Raw genomic sequence first — 22,864 nt, forward strand, 5'->3', positions numbered from 1 at the left:
TCTAAAAATGTCCCGTCGCTGTACGATGGAATTTACGAATTGACCATTTTTCGGATGTTCCGGAACTTCCAAGAGACCACCCAGTGGACACAAAGGCCGGAAGTGGGTCAAAGCATCAATTCCCTACTCAAGGTTCGGCAGAAAATGGTTCTAAAAAATCCCGTCGCTGTACAATGGAATTTACGAATTGACCATTTTTACGGATGTTCCGGATCTTCCAGGGGACCACCCAGTGGACACCCAGGGTTCAGCATAAAATAATTCTAAAAAATCCCGTCGCTCTACGATGGAATTTACGAATTGAGCATTTTTACGGACCACCCAGTGGACACAATGGTCCGTATGTAGGATCAAGCATCAATTCCATACTCAGAACCATCGACTCATGGAAATATCGAGATGTGAAACGGAAAACTTTTGGAAAGCTGTTAGGAGGGAACATCACAGTAACCCAGAATAGTAGTTTGTGCAACTAGTTGCAAAAAGATGATTTTTTCAGTGCTGAGTGCTGAAAAAAGCGAGTTTTGCTACGAGTTGCGCACGCTTTTTTTTTTTGCAATGACGGAAAATAGACTTAAATATGACGTCGCTCTACGATGGAATTTACGAATTGAGCATTTTTACGGACCACCCAGTGGACACAATGGTCCGTATGTAGGATCAAGCATCAATTCCATACTCAGGGTCGGGCAAAAAATAATTCTAAAAAAATCCCGTCGCTGTACGATGGAATTTACGAATTGACCATTTTTACGGATGTTCCGGATCTTCCAGGGGACCACCAAGTGGACTTTGGAAGTGGCCGGAAGTGGGTCAAAGCATCAATTCCCTACTCAAGGTTCGGCAGAAAATGGTTCTAAAAAAATCCAGTCGCTGTACGATGGAATTAACGAATTGACCATTTTTACGGATGTTCCGGATCTTCCAGGGGACCACCCAGTGGACACAATGGTCTGTATGTGGGGCGAAGCATCAATTCCATACTCAGGGTTCAGCAAAAAATAATTCTAAAAAAATCCCGTCGCTGTACGATGGAATTTACGAATTGACCATTTTTACGGATGTTCCGGATCTTCCAGGGGACCACCAAGTGGACTTTGGAAGTGGTCGGAAGTGGGTCAAAGCATCAATTCCCTACTCAAGGTTCGGCAGAAAATGGTTCTAAAAAAATCCCGTCGCTGTACGATGAAATTAACGAATTGACCATTTTTACGGATGTTCCGGATCTTCCAGGGGGCACCCAGTGGCCAGACACAATGGTCTGTATGTAGGTCGAAGCATCAATTCCATACTCAGGGTCGGACAAAAAATAATTCTAAAAAAATCCCGTCGCTGTACGATGGAATTTACGAATTGACCATTTTTACGGATGTTCCGGATCTTCCAGGGGACCACCAAGTGGACTTTGGAAGTGGCCGGAAGTGGGTCAAAGCATCAATTCCCTACTCAAGGTTCGGCAGAAAATGGTTCTAAAAAAATCCCGTCGCTGTACGATGGAATTAACGAATTGACCATTTTTACGGATGTTCCGGATCTTCCAGGGGACCACCCAGTGGACACAATGGTCTGTATGTGGGTCGAAGCATCAATTCCATACTCAGGGTTCAGCAAAAAATAATTCTAAAAAAATCCCGTCGCTGTACGATGGAATTTACGAATTGACCGTTTTTACGGATGTTCCGGATATTCCAGGTGGCCACCCGGTGGCCTCTAAAACACACACACCTCCAAAAATATGTACATGCACTTGAGCAGCCTTTGTTCCAGTGACATACGCAAAGATTCATATAATCAAACACTCATATAAATATACAGGCCCTCTGTTATATGATTGGGTACCCGGGTACCCCGTCACCCGTTTAAGGGGTATAAATAGTTTTCGACTCCTAACAAGCGCTCTAATTGCAACCTGGACCTCAAACTTTGCCCATAGCTTCGTCTCAACATTCTACGAGATGACAGAAAGTTTCATAGTATTTGAACTTATCTACAAAAAGTTATTTAACTTTCAATATCAGAATGGGTACCCGGGTACCCCGTCACTCACATAAGGGTTAATCGGTAGTTTAAGGGTCGTTTTCTTCACCTCAGCTTAAGGACATAGTTGGAAGAGTACCACGATGGCCGTCAATATGGCACCGGACCTTCCACGGGTCGTTACCACACCTCCCGCACTCCTCTCCCACCAACATTCGAATGCATCGAACAGCATCGAACAAAAGTTTAATATTCAAATTACTAACCTGCTCACAGCATATTTATTTACTTCCCGTGATAATTAACATGTTTCTTCAAAGAGTCCTATGCACTTCGGCTCGAATTATAGAATAAATCAGCAGTTTCGTGCCAACTTAACAGCCGTTCACGATTCGGTGGACTTATCACTGCACTTCACTTCCTCTCAAAGGGCATTGAAAAAATCAAGTTTTCACACACTTCTCCGCACATGAGCAGCCCGAAATGTTGATGGAATGCCAATTAAACATCACTTTTTGAAATCAGTCACTTGTTTTAAGCGAAAACTTAATATAAACTGCTATTTTTGATCGAAAAAATCCACTAAAAACTGATCGCGGAGCGAATGTAAACACCAGCAGCGGCAGCAGCAAACTAATATTTAGGGTGGCTCAAAAATTATTTTGCTCCGCCACGCTCAGTCGAATATGTTTCATATTCTGGGTGTCTTCCGATGGTTTGGGCTGGTTTGGATAGGGGCTTACAGTGCACAGGTCGTTTCAGGTTTGTATGACAGTTGATATGGCGAGGTTGAATTTTACATTATTCCGATTGTGGCGCTTCGTCATTGGGCCCTGGCGAGGGGGGGGGGACCATATGATTGGATGAAATATTCAAGAGCTTTGACTCCATAGACAATGCATATTGAATTGTCGTTCCGATAGTTGTGAGTCGATTTTATTCGAGGTTGCCAATCTTTAGCATGATAATTAGGCTTCTCAGAAAGCATCAGTGAAGCGTGTAATTCAACAAAATAGCCAGAATTTGTCTGTGATATCTATCGCACCAGGAGCAGATACTTCATACAAAAAGTGTGACATGGGAGTGAGCCAAGGAGTGAGCGGGGTATAAAGTGCTATTTTTTGCGTTACGTAATCAATGGATCTTTCCCAAGGTGCGGTTTCCATTCAGCTATGTGGGTTCTCTTTTCGCCAGCGTTTGGAGGAGAGGCATTGCAGTCAGTGTAATGAAAGGTTTAGTCTACCATTCTAGCTTTCATATAAACTTGAACCGGCTTGTACCCAATCAGTTTTTTTTGTTCAAATTGGCTTTTAGAATACACTCGGAGCATGGGACGGAATCGATTGAGCGTGGTGGAGCTGGGTCGTTTTTTGAATCACCCTACTAATATTCTTTGCTTTTTTTATAAATACTACATCAATACTACTACAGTATATGACAGTTTTTATTGTACCAATACTTTCAAAGCTTTGTTTTGGTACTCAACCCACCTTCACCTTAAAGACCAGTCTAGCGTAGAGGCCTGAATAAGAGAAACGCGGATATATCTACAGATATGTGCCACCAATCGAACCGTCAAAAAACAGCAGCCATAATCAAGCAGGAGACCTGTCAAGCAGCCAAAATGTTGGCTCAAATACTGAAAACGGCCAAATTAGATTTCATGCCATTTTTCAATAAACAAAATTGAATGTATTTTACATTAGTTTGCAATAATATATGCTAGTCATTAATAGATTATGAAATGAAATTCCATTGTTTATTGGATTCTATTGTTATGTGATGTGGACACATTGTAACAAATTTATTTTATTCAAACATAAAGAAACAAACAACATGTAGCAAATAACAAATTAAAATAATGCACGTTCTCTCCTGGTGCCCTGAGAGAGACGGCTAGGTGGTGCCCACTACGGGAAATGACGAGGTTTCATATGAGATTTCGGTCCATCAGCCAAATCCCGCATTATTTTTACTGCGTATTGCGCATTTTGTCTACAGCAAACAGTTTGCTGTATTCATAGCAGAGCTTTTGTATAGCATTCTTATATCCTATTTGGGCATCTCGAATCAAATAATGCCATTTGGCATCAACGATTCGATGTCTGTGTCTGAAACAAACTTGGGACAAATCAGAACTTAACATTTTATTTCCTACTTTCAGGCTTTCCTCTTGAGTCCAGACACAACAAATAAAACAGACACTATTTAACACAAATGATACAAACTCAATCGATCATTAACGACTATTCAAACAAGATAAAACCAACCGTAACAACATAAAAAAGCGGATTGTGAGATTTCATCTACATAAACCATTTCTTCCTTTTCATGTGTTGTTCTTTGATGAAGAAGATTGAATGCAGTGTTGGCAGAGTCATATTTTCTATCCGCGTTTCTCTTATTCAGGCCTCTAGTCTAGCGTACTGTAGGGTCATGGGTTCGAGTCCCATCGAAGGGGAAGTGGTTACCTCCAATACATTTTCCAAATCAATGTCTTCCACATAACGCATATAAGTCTTAAAGGCTATTCAATTAAAAATGGTTAGAAGTACGGGGTTGGACTTTTCTTATGCTTATGTCTTTCGTAGAATGTCCTTCGACTCATTGAAGATATTTTAAATATCTACGCGCATAATAAAATGATAAATAAGTTCCTTTTTACTTTTACGAACAAAGTATCATCGAACCATTGAACTTCAATTATATTAGAGTTTCAACAGCAAAATGCTTAGCCAATTCAACCAAGCAATGTCTGTTGATTGTAACCGATGTGTTGTACCGTACTCAAAGCTGCGCTCACAGCCGCGCTGAAAACATCAATGTTCGAGCACCGCTGTGAGCGCGGTGCAAAACATGAGCATCCAACCTACGCTCGGGTTCATGCTCATTTTTACGAGTGCATGTTCGAGCCCGAAGCGAATGTTTATTCGAGTACGGCAGAACGGGTCAAATGTTTACCCGCGGGGCTGCACCTTGAAGACTGATCGGAAAAAGAAAGAGAAGTCCGAGGAAACAGCAAAAAGCACGTGGCAGACTTGTCCGTTTTTACTATGAAAACGGCAGGGGACTGAAGAGAAGGCTAATACGCCTACCCACCATTCGTTCAATATGGCGCACAATGTTTTTGTTTTAATTTTGTTGATTTAATGATAACATAGATTCGGAAGTATCGATGTGCTGGTTTTCGACATAAAAAAGCCATACAAACACAAAAGGCTCGATATACCTCAACTGATTGTGAGTTTTCACCAGGAATAGTCAATTGCCGATAATCAGCACTAACTGCGTACGAACCAATCACCCAAAATGAGCAGCTGAATTCGGGTATACCACCCAGAAACTGGGTACCAAAAACCGAAGTACCAAAAACGATGTTTGGTAGAGTGCCATTGTACCGCGGATGACAGGCGTTTCACCCTCCTGGAAAACGGGAATTTAAACGACTGCCACGTAGCGGTTTTTTAAGCTGCGTGCACGCCGCGTCGACGCAAAGTACTCAGAATCGAATGAAGTAATGCACACGTATAGTGTCTACAATCGCATATTTTTCCCATATGAATTGGAAATCCATCAAAGATAGGACTGATATGCAATCATAGGCACTAGGCAGTATACGTGTGCACGACTACATTCGATGATTTGGTACCTTGCGTGGACGCAGCGTTACCGCTCTTTTCGATGCACACCTGCGTCGTTTTATCCAGCCTAAGGGCCGATGCCCACGTATGGGTTTTTCAAGCTGCGTTATCGCCGCGTCCAGAGTCCCAAGTTCCAAGAGTCCCTTTACTTGGTATTCATTGACTACGAAAAAGCTTTCGACCGTCTCAGTCACGAGAATATGTGGGGCGCCCTGAGACGCAAGGGGGTTCCTGAGGAAATCATCGACCTCATCGAAGCACAGTACGAGGTCTTTTCGTGTAGAGTGCTGCACAATGGGGTCCTATCCGGGTCCTAGCTGGTGTGAGGCAAGGATGTATTCTATCACCTATAACCATGGAGCACCTAAACGACTTCGAATTGGCTGATGACGTTACGTTGCACTCCTCGCGCAACGGCGCTCTGATATGCAGAGTAAGCTCAACGACCTTGCCGAGCGCTCCTCCTCGGCAGGTTTAGTCATCAACGTCAACAAAACCATATCGTTGGATGTAAACACGGTGCCAGAGGTGAACTAGCCACGAGCTGAAAGCCTCTTTAATAAAGAAGAAAAAAACGAACAGTGGGTAATGTCTGTGACATAACCGCTAAGTGGACGTAGGACTTGACTTGGCCATGCCTTTAAGATACATAATATGTTCAAATTTCTCACATCAACTATTTTGGATAAATAATCGGCGTTGCATACCATTGCTTGGCAAAATCTTCTCATCAAACCGACACAGAAATCAAATCTACCTCGAACAAAAATCATCAACAAAAAAATTCAGGAAGTATCTGTCCGGTCACAAAATAATAGCCTCGACAGTGGCAACCTTCCCACTGAAGGACTGCTTGAAATAAACCACAAGTTGGCTCAGCAGGGGATGTAGACTGTATCTCAGCCCTTCCACTGAAGGGCCTTCTAATCCGTGCGATAGCGACTGAAGGAGAACATTATTTTTAACTCTTAGAGCCAGGAAAAAGGCTGTTTGCCTCGGCTAAGTGCAAAAAGTAAGAAAACGATCTTTTCAAATAACCGCAAATTTCTAGTGATGGTATAAAAAAGACTGAATGCTCTGCGAGCGAATGCACTTTTCTTTTATACTACTTAATTTTGAATCTTCTCTGCTTCCCAATTGGTGGGCCAATCAGCTAGTATCTTGTATCCCGCTTCTTTGTCAACCAAAGCGTCATCATCATCAACGCGTTCGAGAAGGGCTTCTTCTTTTTTACGCTTTACGTTTTTTACGTCTATTTCTTAACGGGACTTTTCGCTTGATACAGGTCAATAAGCCGGGCAAGCGAGCTTAGAATTGCAGTTTAGGTGGGAAGTAGGGTGTTCTTTTCTGAGACAACATTTTTAGTAGTAGAAGGAAGGAAACACCCGGACATGGGATTTCGGGTGATAAGATTTAGAATTCATAACATGACTATCATTCAGTCACGTTCGCTTTGTGTGCGGTCAGTATCAAACAATGTTTTTCTACATATTTTTTTTATCAATGCCAAAAAATCCAACATTTGATGAAAAATAGATTGATAGTTTATTAATGTTTGAGCTGTTATCGGTGGTTTTTTATCCAAATAAGATTATGTGAAAGATTTAAACATCTTATGAATCTTTAAAGGCATGGTCAAGTGAAGTCCTTCGTCCACTTCGCGGTTGAGTCAGAAAAATTATCCACTGTTAGTTTTAACGCTATTTATGAAAATCACGCATAAAATTTTATCTCTAGAATATTGGATTTGGCGCCCAAGTACAATTTCAGGGTTGTTACGACTAAGCGGATTTACATAACGATTTTAGGACTTTGTGCGGATTTAGTTTTAGGAGTATTTGAACAAATGAAATTCTATATCTAAGGACGTTTATTTGAAAATTAGTTTTATGTCTATCTAGATGGACTTTATTCTCGTGAGCAAATGTTTTCGAGAACAAAATTAACGTTTGTAGTTATTTACTAACATCAATTTGCGGATATTAAGGTCACTCCTGACGGAATCCAATTTTCAAAGTACTCGCGTTTTCAAGGGCACACCATTCGATACGGAAGCAACGCACAACTGTCATTTTTATTTTTTCACGCATGCTGCGACGCAGCAAACCTGATCAGTAATATTATAAAAACGAACTCGAAAAAAAGACGTTCACTAAATTGTTGTAATGTTCTGCGTAATATTTAACATTGATATTTAACGTGTATTTGCTTAGAATTTAGTTTTGGGTCGCGCGGATTTGGCGCAGAATAGATTTTCATGTCGCGTGGAAATGGCGTGAATTTGATTTTAGTCGGCGCGGAAAATATTTCAGGATCTCCGTAACAACCCTGCAATTTCTATCCCGAAGGGAAATGAAAGCTTTGATATTGATCTCTATCATTGGCTCTCTGAAGAACCGTTTGTTTTTTGGACATACATGCTGCATCATGTGGCTTTTCTTCAGCCTGTCTCGGCTCATCACCGATGCCGGCCGGTCTCGGCTCGACTCTGCTGCTGCTGTCGGTATCTGCTCTGCATTGCTGCTTTGTCGGGTCTGTAGGGTGGACTGCTGCTGTACTGGCTAGGTTTCGGCCAGGGGGGGAGTGAGCCTGTCATCCACGAACAAAACAAGCCTACCTAAGATGTATTATCCGGGCCTCGCCGCTTGGGAAAGGCGGGCCACCCTGGGCCACCCCGCTTGGCAAGTGTAACATTTTTCGAACTGGAATCTTGTAGGATATTGGTTAACCTACACTACTGCTGACTAACGAAAAAATTGTGGGATTGTTTATTTACATTTGCTTCATACTACATGCAGAGGAGGCGCGATGCACCGCATATTACCCCCCTGGTTTCGGCTGATGATGGTGGCTTCGATGACTTCATTCCCTGCTAAAAGGTGTGAGTGCTGTTCAATTGATGATGCGGTTGCTTCGCTTGTCCCGGTGAGAATGAAAGGAAAAAATCGCGTTGCGCTATTTTATGGCTTCTCGGCAGACCCAGCGGCTGCTCATTCGCTGGTGTCTACACCAATCAGAACGTGGTAATGGAATGATGCAAGAATTATGCGGTACCCATATTTATAGGTTCCCTTGATCTCAATGTTTTTCATTGAAAACAGTTATGCCTATTGAAACAAGTTTTTCGGGTCTTATTAAGCATGAAAGGCATACTTGAAATCTGTCGATTGAGGGGCTTACCGCAGAAATTCGTCCACTGAGACGAACGCTATTAACGTTTAAAATCTTTCAACACAGCGTAACGCGGTCGATTTGAATATTTTGAAATGACACCCGGTATAGTAAAGAGAGACGTAAGTCCTACGTCAAAATGTAAACATGGTGACTCCTTCCAGTTTCACAGTAGCCGGGCAACCAGTGGAGAATGTTGAAAGCTTCCAATATCTTGGTAGCCAAATGGAGTCAGACGGCGGTACCAAGATCGATATAGGCGCACGGATCAAGAAAGCAAGGCTGCCTTTGCGAGTTTAAGAAATATCTGGAAAAACAGGCAGATAAGTGAACGCACCAAAATACGAATTTTCAACTCTAACGTGAAATCTGTGCTGTTATACGCTAGCGAAACATGGTGTGTATCAGTGGAGAACATTCAACGGCTGCGGGTGTTCATTAACAGATGCCTGCGGTATATAATTCGGGCCTGGTGGCCTCACAACTGGATCTCAACCAACGAGCTCCATCGTCGTTGTCACCAGAGGCCGATAGCAACAGAAATTCGGTATCGGAAGTGGGGCTGGGTCGGCCACACTCTACGTAGGGGCGGAAACGAAATCTGTAAACAAGCATTAGACTGGAACCCAGCGGGACATCGCAGCAGAGGCAGACCCAGAGGTTCTTGGCGGCGAATAAAGAAATAAAAGAAGTCGACCGAAATCTAACCTGACAACAGGTTAAAGCGATAGCTGGGCAACGCTCAGGATGGAGATCTTTCAAGTCGGCCCTTTGCACCACCGGAGGTGTACAGGATCCATAAGTAAGTAAGTGAGTTATCGCCGCGTCCACGCAAGATACCCAGCATCAAATGTAGTCGCGCACACGTATACGTGTGCATTACTCTATTTGATGCTGGGTACCTTGCGGTACCTGGGTAGACGCGGCGTTAACGCAGCTTAAAAAGCCGCTACGTGGACATCGGCCCTAAACTGGTTACATAAGCCATCGAATACCCTTTTCGCAGCAGCAATACCGATTTTCATTTCACGGAATCTGTTGCATACAAGCTCCAAGCCAAAAAAAAATCAACCTCTCAACAACCTATCAAACGGTCTCAATTTGTTTTGCACGTCAAGTTCAGAAGGGTAATCCCTCTGTGATTGGCAGACTCTAGTTTCCTGTTAAGAATTGATTAGGTTATAACTTATGTTTTAAATACGAATGCTAAATATTACGATTATCACAACGTGTTGACGGGACCCAACAATTTAAGACAAGTCATAAGGGCTTTCGTTCATTCCATTTGGCCATCAAACAAGTCATCTCGTCATTCCCCTGATAGTAGTTTAGGAATATTATTAGACGTTATTATAAACATGCGATGCTACTGATCGCATTCAATATGCTCTAGCAAGTCATATGTTTTATGCAGACATCCCTAACTTTTGGCATTTAGTTCTGGTTAGAGATGTGACTCGCAACGAGCTTAATTTTGCTTTTTTATGGTAAAGACTAATAAATAGGTACGTAACCAAGGATATGGAGAGTAGTACAAGTACTTGCATTCACTTTGTGATTCACTGGTCAATATTTGTCAACTCCGTCTTGTGAACAATCGTAGATTTCGTCGATGTATACATGGCTGCTTTTTATTTGAGAGTATCTTTTTGCTCAACATTAACGGGTACGTTTGTATTTTAGTGTAACTATGGTATAATAATTGTAGTTAGACCATGTGATAGGGTAAACCTTCCTGTTCCTATTGTAGCATCAGTTTTATTAAAGTGCTATGGGCCTATAGTTTTATGTCGCTTATCGTCTAGTATTGTTTCAAATTTGTTTGATATTGGATGGATTAAACTGATCAGATGATTATGCAGAGATTTATGCGAGCAAAATGTCAATTCAAATAAAACTAGGTAAAATTTCGCTGCTAATGAAGATTTTTCAAACATATGTTTTGGTAAATTTTGTATCCTTTGCGGGTGGGTCATCGAATGAATGGTTTTCTACTTACATATAAACTCAGTTCTAAATGTATTAGACTGATTATATATCGTCACACCGTGCTTAACGCATCCGATAGTGGTTCTTTTCATTTACCTGCGAGAGCTCGCCTTTGAAATGCAGATCTATGGAGAAATCTAAATCCCGATTGTTTCGGGCGTTTGGCTTCATCTTGAACATACCGTAAATTTCTTCACCTTTCTTCACGGTTAGGTATTCGTCAAAATAGAACACCGTTTGCTTCCAGTGTGTGTAGGCCGCCTCAGGGGAGGTGCTGAAACCCAAGCGTTGATGGCACTTGGTGAACTCAACGTTGAAATAGGTGATCAACGCCTGGACAAAGTCATTTCGCTTCACAATTAGATGGAACGGAGTTTCAAAATCAAGATCTTCCTTCCGGACGGTGTATAAATCGATTTCTTTTATCATGTACGAGCTCGTGACGATCTGTTTTGGATCAACGACATCCACCAGTGGTTCGCTAATGGCCACCTTGCGGATAGAACTCATGTTGAATCCGTACACGTTATCCCACCAATTGATCTTCTCGTCCTTGTACTGCCGATCTTCGATGGCGGATACAAACAGCGTACACCGATCCGGGAACATCATGCCTACGTCCGGCTTGAGCCACTTGTCCCGAGCGTAGATGACTGTATCCAACATCGATTCGTAGAATAAACAATATCTGTCGAAAAATACATCAGCTATTACTTTCCGTTAATGAATCGCCAGAAATTCTTGGGTAAGATAGTATTGCATGTTATATAGAACGAATGTTTTTTTATATAGAATGTTTTTATTATAAGTTTACCAGTTTTCTAGGAACTATTGTGTGCTATTGTGCATCAGAGTAAACATTTTTTGTGCATCGAAGCAATTTGAGCTGACTAAGTTTTAGAAATTGTGATTCGCAACCTCTTACCAACATTGCTCCTGCTCCTTAGCCACCATCGATAAGCGATGACAGCAGGGTGACATCATCAGAAACGAAGGAGCATAATTGGGCATGTAGATAATAGAGGGGGTAGAGAAAAAAGTAAAATTTAGGGACAAAAAAAAAAGAAAAAAATGAAAAAAATAAATAAAAAAAAGAGAAAAAATAGAAGCAGGAAAAAGGAAGATGAAAGCGACGGAGCGGGAGGGTATTTTTCATGTTCTATACTATCAAACGTAACTGAGTTGGAACTTGAAGACTTACCCCATCCATTCTGAAATAATTATATCCACTTGCTGAATTCCCTCCGGAAGCTCAATCTCCTCTACCTTGCCCTTGACCAGTGTAATGATGTGGCTCAGATTGTTCGCCTCGACGATCTTCTGTGCGTAATCAATGATGTTCGAGCACTCGACAGCAATCACCTTGGCTGCGCCGGCTTTGGCAGCAAACATAGATAGGATTCCCGTGCCACAGCCAATGTCCAGCACAGTTTTCCCCTTGAACAGGTGCTTATTGTGGTACATCGAATTCCGGTAGGTCAGCGTGCGTACCTCGTCCTTGAGCATCTCCTCGTGGATGCCGAAATGTGCATACGAGTCGAAGTAGTAATCACGGGAGGTCATTTCCTCTGCATTGGTGGCTAAATTTTCACCACTAGTGTTTCCATTCGGGGTCGTTGCTGCTGTAGAGGAGGACGATGCCGTCTCCATATTTACGTCTGTACTGGCCTAGATGGGGAAACACAACCAACATAAATATTATAATTCTACAACAACAACAATTAAGTAACTGGGAGAAGATCAGATAATTCTATTACAGTAACGCTGTTTTGATTTGGTGAGTGGTACACAGCGGACACGACTGGTTGATGCAGTGAATCTCAAACTTTTCGGGACTGTCGCCCACATGAAAGAGAAAAAATGTTCTTTGACTCGATATCGACTCATGGAAGCAAATTATTAAAAACCCAGATTGATCAACCTAGTAGTGATTGTGCCTTTCTCGTGCATTATTAAACAACCCAATCAAACAATCAAATGCATTATCGGGAAATTCGTTGAAATGCTGAATAATTTGTGATATTAATTTTACAATCATTAAGTGTTATTAGCGTGCGCGTTTTATGCGAGCTTTTACATTATACCAGAAAACTGCAGAAACGTTATGGCGTTATGCGTCGTAACTTACATGCAATCAAAGCTTGCGTTTAAATTGTTGTACTAAAGTCGTGTACTAAATCGAGTAGAGAGCTTGCATGGGTTGATACTTTTGAAATTCAATAGTGATCAACTACGCTTTATTCTCTGTCGAATGTAACTTGTTGTGAGAGAATGGCACATGTGCACGCACACACACACATACACACGGACAGACAGACATTTACTCAGTTCGTCTAGCTGAGTCGATTGGTATATAACACTATGGCTCTCTGAGCCTTCTATAAAAAGTTCGATATTGGAGTGAAATGATAGCCTTGTACCTTGTTGCACGAGAAAGGCAAAAATATGTTCTGGGTTACTGTGATGGTCCCTTCAAACAGCTTTCCAAAGATTTGCTATTCCTCATCTCGTTATTTCTCATGGAGGTTTGACTGTACTTTTATTCAGACATGTGCGATTAAGGCAATAACACATCCGTGTAGTAGTGTGTAACAGTGTAAACCTGGTCATATCGTCAGGCTCGGTTTACTACTGAAGCTGACAATATGACGTCCCAGCCCGAGGCTTTGAGACTGATTAAGTTAAGTCTCAATTATGGTTCTGGCAGCGCGCGTTAATGCACTTTGCTTTGGTTATTGCTTTATTTAGGATGCGAGGGCTGCGTAGTCGAGTGGTCGTGGCATTCTACTCGCTTAGTGAGGCCGGATGAAAACGACCTGAAACGGCGAGTGGGCTAATGGCTGGGCTGTCTTCCGTCCCATAAAACGTAGTCCAATCTTGCCAGCCAGTTTTGCCTACTGGGTGGGAGTAGGCTCAGATGATAATTCCTGACTAGCGCTGATCTGGATCTGAACACACGAGTGTCAACACTCGCATGGCTTCCCTGTTACCTCGGCAAGCATTAGATTCTGCAGCATGACGTCACGAATGAATTCGGTCCTCGTCAAATGAACTTTTTTGACAGTTCAGTAGTAGTTTCCACTGAAAAATCACTCACTTTGAGCGATTAATTGTTTATACTCGCGAAGGATGAACAATTGAACAAGCTAAACAAAATGCTGATACTGTTGTATAGAAGTTGCATAGGTCACATCACTTTCCATGGTGAATCCCGATCTATGTTACTGATTACCCCACCCAACTGACACAACTTCCTTCCCGTGGTTATTGTGGAGATGCAGAGGTATTCTCGGTCTCTAGTAGCAACAATAACCACACACTAATATTCCCTCCCTTTCCCAACTGACTGTAAGGACTTGGCCGGCGCCGTTATTAATCGTCATTTCCGAGCTGCTGAAACGTGCACTTCGAGAATAGAAGGTAAATCCCAACCACTATTCACTTTTATCGAAGTGCAATTTGCACCAGTTCAGATCAATCATGGAGTTGATATGTACAGTCCATTGCATTATTGTTGATATGTACAGCAACCATTGATATGTACAGTCAGTCTAAGCTAAACTAAGCTAAGTTTAGTAGTAGTTTCCACTGACTCCGACGAGGGCTCCGACAAGGGTCGAGCTCGTGATTGGTTGGCCGCCCCTGAGTCCAATAAGAAGTATTACTAATCTGTCATCAGATTGAGGTTACGTACAGTCGCTGCAGAACCTTATAGAATGGCATCACAAATGCGATTACTTCAGTGGGATTCGACGACAGCTGCAAGGGGAACCCAATCGCTATGAAGTCTTTATCACTACAAAAAATCGAGTGAAGCGCCCGACAACAAGGTGGATCCTTTTGCCAGACGAAGTGACTTTAATCGGTCGCCTCATAGGTCGCCAGAGATGAGCGTGGTAAGGTCACTAACGTAATCTATGACCAGCCACCAGGATGGCAGAGGTTAGAAACTGGAGTTGATCACGAACATCTCGGATGTCCTTTCTGAATTACCGCAGGAAATACAATAGGCATCTAAGAAAGATGCATGTGATGACCCTCTGCAACATTGTTGTAGAGACAACGAAGGAGTGGAGTTCCCAGCTGAAGGCCAGTAAGGCGGCGGAATGAAACATCGGCCTACTTATTGAGGAGAAGGAGTTGGCAGTGAGCCAGGCTACGAAGGCCAGGAAGAAAAACTGAGGAAAAAGAGCTGGCGGAGCGCCATACTGCAGAACTTCAAAGACGTATGGCCGTCACCAGTGCAACTCCTAAGCTCAGTAAGGTCGTGTTGAAGTCGACCAGAAAGGATCTAGTGCCAAGCCAGTACCACCGGAGAGGAAGGATGTAGTCAAACGTCGGGGGAAGGTCAGGAAAGCGGTTGACCCTACGAAACGGCGGGGCAAGTGTCCCTACCAAAAAAGGGTGCTGAAGTTCACATGGAGGAAGACCTTCCGTTTCCATGGATGGAGGCCGCGAACCACAAAAAACCGAAGCGACCGGAAAAGGAAACTACAAAGAAAACGACTGAGAGAGAAAGGAGCGGTGACCAAGAACACCCGTATGCAAAAGGGCGCAATGGCCATAGGGACAGAGGCGAGGCAATTATTGTCAAAGCCGAAGGGCTACGCCGATGTACTGAGGGCCATGAAAAGCGATAAAAAAAACTTGCTGGCATGGGTGAGGACGTCGCAGAACGCAGAAAGGTGAGATGATTCTCGCCCTGAAGCGGGATACTGTGCAGAAGAGTGTTGCGCATAAAAAGTTGCCTGAAGAGGTGCTGGGTAATGGGTGCATGTTAAGGCCCTATGTGCAGTAGAAGTAATCTAGTGTCGGGGCCTGAATGAAATAGCCTAAGCCTGGTGGTTGCACCGCGATTCAATTAAAGAAGTGTCGAGCGGAAATGCAGGTTTGCACATTCCAAGTACCCTCGACTGATGTTAAGAAGATGCTGGATAAGGCCAAGTTGAAGGTGGGTTGGTTAGTACGCCCGAAGAACGTAAATCAACAAATTTAGGCCTGCTTGGTATAAGCCGTATGAATGCAGGGGTCCTGGTCGGAGTAGGCTATGCCGGAGGTGTGGAGCTGAAGAACACAAGGCTCACACCTGTAAGAATGCTTCGAGGTGTTTGATCTGCGCTCCTGGAGTGGACAACGAACATCCATCCGATGTGGTGGCCTGTCCGGCTTCCAAACGGGTTTGGACATGCAGCTAACTCAATTGAGTCTTAACCACTGCGAGACAGCGCAAGCGTAATAGCCAAGGGAGTTATGGAAAATTTTGCAACCTTTGTTAAAACCTAATAGTTCCAATCCGCGGCCTAAAACTTTTAATGGCACATTAGAAAATTCCGAACAAGTAATTGCTTGCAATCTTAACGAATATTTCATCGATAGTGTTTCATCGATAATTCGGTCTATCGATTTGGTTGATGAGCCTGACGAAATGAAACAGTCGGTTAATAGTAGAGGTAGATTTGATGGTTTTCACCCTACTACTTTCGATGAACTTAAAAATATGTATATGCTTTTCTTTGTGCAAAACGACTGGAGTTGATAAAGTTAACGGAGTTATACAAGATTGTTTTCATGCTATCGGACACACATTGCTGGACCTTATAAATGATTCTTTGAGAATCGGACACATGCCGCAGGTTTGGAATCAATCTGATTATAATTCCTATTCAAAAAGTTACTGAAACGATTAAAGCCGAAGAGTTTCGTCCCACCAACATGTTGCACACATTAGATAAAATATTAGAACTTGCTGCGAAAGGCCAGTTGGTAACATATTTGAATAATAATGACTTGCTAATTTAACCGGAAAATAAATCAACAAGCAAATTCAAGATAGTCAAATATCACGAGAGATGAGAAAAATATCGCTACACACTGACACTATTGTTGAAGTAAATTATAATTGTACATTAGGGTGGCTCAAATTAGTATGGGAAAAACTTTTCAATTTTTCTGATGGGCCGCCCTCTTATTCGGCTCTATTTGATGCCCTGATGCTCTGGACAAAATTTCAGCCAAATCGGTCAACGTTTGGGTGGTGCCAAACTCGTTGGAAGTTTATATGGAAAAGTGTATGCAGAAACATCCAAAAACAGTGATTTGCAATTGGACGGCACAATTTACGATCAAGAAGCATGATACTCATTCAGATCTTGGAAAATTTAATTCAGAATGTTATGCAGAAAACCGCGAGAAGATTAGAGTTTACTAGACAAAGATATTAGTATTTTAATGGAGTGTTGTAGGGGTGAATTTATTTCTTTGTACATTCTTTAGATTTTCAATCAACAGGTGTCTCAGTTTACCCTTGCCAAAAAAACGGGTCTTGCAAACGCCGTATAGCGAACAAACCAACCAAGCTTATATGGTTCAACACATCATTTTCTTCATAACTTTTAAACGCATTGACCGATCGTGATAAAATATTTGTTCTCCGTCGAATGCAACTTGTTGCGAGAAAATCGGTTCTTCGGTTTTCGTGTGCACACACACACTTACACGCGGACTGACAGACATTTGTTCAGCTCGACGAGCTGAGTTAATTAGTATATGACATTATGGGCCTCCGAGACTTCTATAAAAGGTTCAATTTTGGATTGAAATGTTAGCCTTTCGGTACAATTTTGTTGTGCGAGGAAGGCAAAAACATGCATACACACATACAGACATCACCTCAATTCGTCGAACTGAGTCGATTGGTATATAACACTATGGGTTTCCGAGACTCCTATCAAAAGTTCGGTTTAGGAGTGATCCTATAGCCTTTACGTATACTTAATAGGGGGAAGTGGGGCAAAATCGCCATATGGAGCAAGATTGCCAACAACGATTGTAGCATCAGTAAGCATTATTTTCACATAAACAATACGAATATGCAACATATATTTATACGATTGGTAGCTATTGGAGGATGCTATCGAAGGGTGTTTTCAGGGCAGCATGGACTATTTCCCAGGGATTGACAATCCCTCCCCATGTCAGGCTTGTAAAATGTCATCTGCATGTCATTTGACTAATTTGTTCATAACTTTCTTTAGAAGCAAAATTTCTTCCATAATTTTGAATGTACTCATAACGCTTGAGTAGGGTTATATTTTTGTCCAAGGGTACATTGCTCTAAGTATAACATCAAAGGCTGGATAGTGAAAACCCTCCAAAATGTCACGTGTCATTTCTAGACCAACATTTGAAAAGGGCGTAACAGCCAAAATTTATTCCTTCTGATTCTTTATCCACATATATAGCTATATATGTAGACGAAGAATCAGAAGAATTAAATTTTGGCTGTTACGCCCTTTTCAAATGTTGGTCTAGATTTGACATAATGTCATTTGAATGACATTTTGCCTCCCACGCCCCAGATTACATATTTACAGCAAAGTCTCGTTAGGCAAAGTTGTAGGCCCATTTAACCGCTATAAATTCGTCATACAACATGAATTGATAGCTATCTTCTGAAAAAAGTTCTGGGAAAATTATACAAACGAATGCAAATGACATTTTACAACACTGCCCCATGTCATCTGCGAGTTGTGGCGCCTAGGATGTGGTGAGGTTTGACAGTGGGCCCTGTTTAACCTCTATAAAAAGCTGCATGTATCCGCAAGTAGGCTCCGCCAAAGCGACCGTGTACCGCTCAAAGCGCATAAGCCCAAGTCCTGGTCGAGGTCCTGGTGTTAGGTCAAGGTGGGACGCTAAACAGCCCTGACACGACGGCCCTCCGACGAGACAGGAGGTTTGCGCAGGCCCAATAAGTCGCCTTTAAAAACAACCATTACGAACGACATAGAAGATAATACGACTCGATACAATCGGCAACGACCTAGGCGACGCATAAAGGGTCACGATTGGAAGCTTGGAACATGGAACTGCAAGTCGCTAGGCTACGCAGGTTGCGACAGGATAATCTACGATGAATTACATCCCCGCAACTTCGACGTCGTAGCGCTGCAGGAAATCTTCTACCAAAGCTGTGGCACAACCAACGAGCTGGGAACCAATTTCATAATGATGGGAACGATGCGCCAACTCGTGATTGGGTGGCACTTTCCGAAGCACTTTCTTCTCCCACAAGGCCACATGGAAATCACCTAATCAAGTAACGGAAAACTAAATCGACCACGTTCTAATAGACGGTAATTCTTCTCCGACATCACGAAAGTACGCACTTACCGCAGTGCGAATATTGAATCCGACCACTACCTCGTTGCAGTATGTCTGTGCTCAAAACTCTCGACAGTGTACAACACGCGTCGGAGTCGTCCGCCGAGGCTAAACATTGGGCGGCTACAAGACGGTAGACTAGCCCAAGACTACGCGCAGCAGCTGGAAGTGGCACTCCCAACGGAAAGGCATCTCTTGAAGATGGCTGGAGAGATACTCGAGAAGAGTGCAGCATGGGCGAGATGACTGCAACACCGCACGAGGGCGAACGTGGCACGATACAAACGGGCGCGGAACAGACAAAACTCGATTTTCCGGAGAAAAAAGCGCCAGCAGGAATATCGAGTCCGTGAAGATATGGAGGAACTGTACCGCGCTAATAACGCACGAAAGTTCTATGAGAAGTTGAACCGTTCGTGTAAGGGCCATGTGTCACAGCCCGATATGTGTAAGGACATAAACGGGAACCTTCTTACAAACGAGCGTGAGGTGATCCAAAGGTGGCGGCAGCACTACGAAGAGCACCTGAATGGCGATGTGGCAGACAACGGTGGCGGTATGGTAATGAACCTAGGAGCACGCGCGCAGGACATGCGACTTCCGGCTCCGAATATCCAGGAAATTCAGGAGGAGATCGGCCGGCTGAAAAAGAACAAACCCCCTGGAGTTGACCAACTACCAGGAAAGCTGTCTAAACACGATGGTGAGGCACTGGCTGGAGCGCTGCTCTGGGTGATTACCAAGGTTTGGGAGGATGAGGTTTTGCCGCAGGAGTGGATGGAAGGTGTCGTGTGTCCCATCTACAAAAAGGGCGATAAGCTGGATTGTAGCAACTACATTGCTGAACGCCGCCTACAAGGTACTCTCCCAAATTTTATGCCGCCGACTAACACAAATTGCAAGAGAGTTTGTGGGGCAGTACCAGGCGGGATTTATGGGTGAACGCTCTACCACAGACCAGGTGTTCGCCATACGTCAGGTATTTCAGAAATGCCGCGAATACAATGTGCCCACACATCGACTTCAAAGCCGCATATGATGTAAAAATATGTTGTAAAAAAATGTTAAGCATATGTTGCAAAAAAATTGTGAACAGTCTCTTAAGTTTTACAAATTAATTTGGATCGTATTTTCTTCAGTGACAGCAGCTGCTGTATACATGACAATGAAACACAATCAGTTGGAAACCACTGCTGCATACTTTCTGGCATCAAGCCGCTATTTTTAAGCCGAAATATAAATTTAAAAGTACTTACCATATTGTAAATCTATCCGCAAAATGAATACTGATTGCCAAATTCTGGTTCGTCAGAATGCCTCCTGTATCAAAACCCGCTAGAAAGGAACAGAATCGCTTACGACCGGATGGCGGGCGGCAGCAGCTACCGAAACACAGCGAAAACAATCCACTTCCCGTAAGGGCAAGAAACACGCCGTTTTAACGGCGGAAATCTAGAGACCGTCAAATTATATCTTCTGCCTCTATAAAAACCGATGCAATCGACACGGACTGAAAAGTAAAGAAAACGCGATTTTTTACACTACCGCATCGATGATGGCCGCACGCACCAAACCACACCACACTTTTGCTTCTTTTTCGTTTTTTTTTCTGCTGCAAGCAGAGAGTGTCGATGCGGGGTTGCGCGAAAACGGCGACAAAAGCATGCGAACGACAAAAGCATGACAGTTTTGACAGGAGTGAAATGTTTGAGTGTCGGACTCGGACTAACACGGAAAAGATGAATCTACACGGTTAGAAAATAGAATCCATGTATGGTAGAAAATCGAAAATTTGTTTTTAATAAAATGAAATATTGTGTATCCGGAATAAATTTATACCGCTTTTTATACCGAAGTTGGATTTTTCTCCAGATACAGGCAACTTTCCCAACTTCGGAAGTAGTGCGCTGGATTCCCCTAAAGATGCGCTAAACAACGCATCCATTAGTTTGACAGATAAAACTTCGGAAGAAAGTTCGGTTCGGAAGTCCGGACTTCCGAATTCTAAGTTGGTGCTACGCCGACAATATCTGCAGCTAGATCTGCAGTTATCAGACGTCGCAACACATTTCTGATTAGTGCGCATGATAGTACATCTATGCGTGCATGATGCGCACTACTGATGACATAAATCAAATTGTCGCGACTCGCAGCGCGAGTGCTCAATCGCGCGGTCCGGTTTGGTGGCAGCCCGACAATAACTAATTTTAGGTACTTTTTTCTTCTTGCGCATCTCCCTCCCTCTTCTCTGTGTTTTTATAAAATGAAGAGCAAAACCACTCAACAAGGGCAATAAAGTGCGAAAAACCCACACGGAAGAAAAAAAAGTACCAAAAATTAAGTATTTTTAAACTTACTTTTGAGTTATTTTTTCTCTTATCTTTCATCCACTCTTTCTTTTGTTGTCAAAAACAAAAGAGCCAAATAATCCAACGACGCCAACTCAATACGGGAAGCCAATTTTGAGTTTTATTACCTGAGGTCGAAATTGAGTGAATTAAACTTACATTTGGGTAAATAAATTTTCCGTTGGGTACTTTTTTAACATGGGAGTAAAGGAAAACTACTTCGACCCTACTTACTAAATTTTGGCTTCCCGTCAGTGTATTCATCTTGGTTTAAACTAGGGATCCTATATGTAGGATGTAGGATCCCTAGTTTTAACGATGTAAAGATGCGTTTATTCATCAACTGTCAAGCAACGATACACTAGTTCAGCATCACGAATGCAGCGATGCACTACTTATGTTTTATTTCAACATGCCAAAGTAATGACGACTTATTTCGGTCGTAAAAGGGCCTTTTTCCACTTTAAGTCAACTGTAATGGCTGTATTATTGGCAAGCATATATAGCTTCAAGGTTTTGGGTCGTTTTTAGCACACAGTGAGGTTTTATTTTCGGTGCACCGATTGATGTTTGCTCGATGATGTGCTGCTTGCTGCACGAACAAGGGAAGAGGCAAATACAAAGCATTCGTTTTATACATTGAAAGTTGGGAGTTTTGAACATGGCAGCTTCACAAGCCGGGTTGTGCCGAGGAGACATCGTTCACGAACAGAAAACTGTTCGCATTGAACAAAAAAAAATCGATTGTTGTTTTTAAAATCATCAAATTCTATAGAAAATACGACAAAATTTATTGTTTTAACAATATTTGTTAAGATAACTTCAATGACAAAGAAGATTATTTCAACAAGACTAAATGAAATGGAGCTTTTTTTTAAAAAGCTCAAATAAAATCATTGATACATTTGAAAATAACCTCAGCACGTTCAAAAGAAATATGGGTAAATATTGTTGAATGTTGGGCCAGTCTAATTTTTGTTTGCGATGTTTGTCATCCCTCACCAGCCCTGTGAATATGTTGTTGTCTATTGTATGTTGAATGTAAATAGAAGTAAATAAACGACCACCGCGGAGAGCGAATCGCTTGTGTTTTCTCGTCCACTTTACGCGTCCGAAATACCCCGCCGGGAGTTGTGTCGGTTCCGCTGCGTACCGTGGGAAGCCTCAGTGACAACTTCCCACAGGTTATTGGCCCAGTGCAAGTGGAAGAAAACAGCGAAATCTGGGTGAAGAGTTGCTCGCAAAACAGTCGTGGAGTGTTGAAGCTGTCTCGCACAATTCCTTTTGTGTGTTTTGTTCAGCGGGAATACATTCGTTCCGGACTGTTGGGGGTGGTAATTGCAGCAAAAATTGTTTGGAAGCAAGTGAAAACAGCACCTCGTCTTGTTGGCATTTAGTAGGGCTGGTTAGGCTGTTATCCAGTTGTGTCGGTACGAGTTCAGAAGTTAAGAGTGTTTGCCGTATTGAAACTGCCATTTTGTGCGGCGAGTCAGGCTACGGGCCGTAATTGTAGCAGTGGTGATCGAAGTGAATGTGTGTTCGCGTTCGATTGAGTACAGGCTGCGATCGGAATCGAAA

At 42.7% G+C, this 22,864-nt stretch overlaps 1 protein-coding gene across 1 annotated transcript; it reads right to left on the reverse strand.

Annotated features, from left to right (window-relative positions):
• Positions 1-10,095: 10,095 nt before the first annotated feature.
• Positions 10,096-20,586, reverse strand: LOC134205046 (protein arginine N-methyltransferase 1-like). Its single transcript, XM_062679925.1, has 3 exons — positions 20,195-20,586; positions 11,980-12,446; positions 10,096-11,466 (listed from the first exon to the last, which is right to left on the reverse strand). Exons 1-3 carry the CDS (start codon positions 20,195-20,197, stop codon positions 10,842-10,844), a joined length of 1,095 nt encoding a protein of 364 aa, XP_062535909.1. The 5' UTR covers positions 20,198-20,586; the 3' UTR covers positions 10,096-10,841.
• Between the last annotated feature and the right edge of the window lie 2,278 nt (positions 20,587-22,864).

The sequence above is a fragment of the Armigeres subalbatus genome, chromosome 1 (assembly GCF_024139115.2).
Source record: "Armigeres subalbatus isolate Guangzhou_Male chromosome 1, GZ_Asu_2, whole genome shotgun sequence".
Classification (NCBI taxonomy): domain Eukaryota; kingdom Metazoa; phylum Arthropoda; class Insecta; order Diptera; family Culicidae; genus Armigeres; species Armigeres subalbatus.

Excerpts from the sequence above, each read along its gene's own strand:
- LOC134205046 (XM_062679925.1), bottom strand. Across the intron at positions 11,467-11,979 it reads ATTATTTCAGAATGGATGGG|ATATTGTTTATTCTACGAAT; the intron begins GTAAGTCTTCAA and ends ATTTTTCGACAG.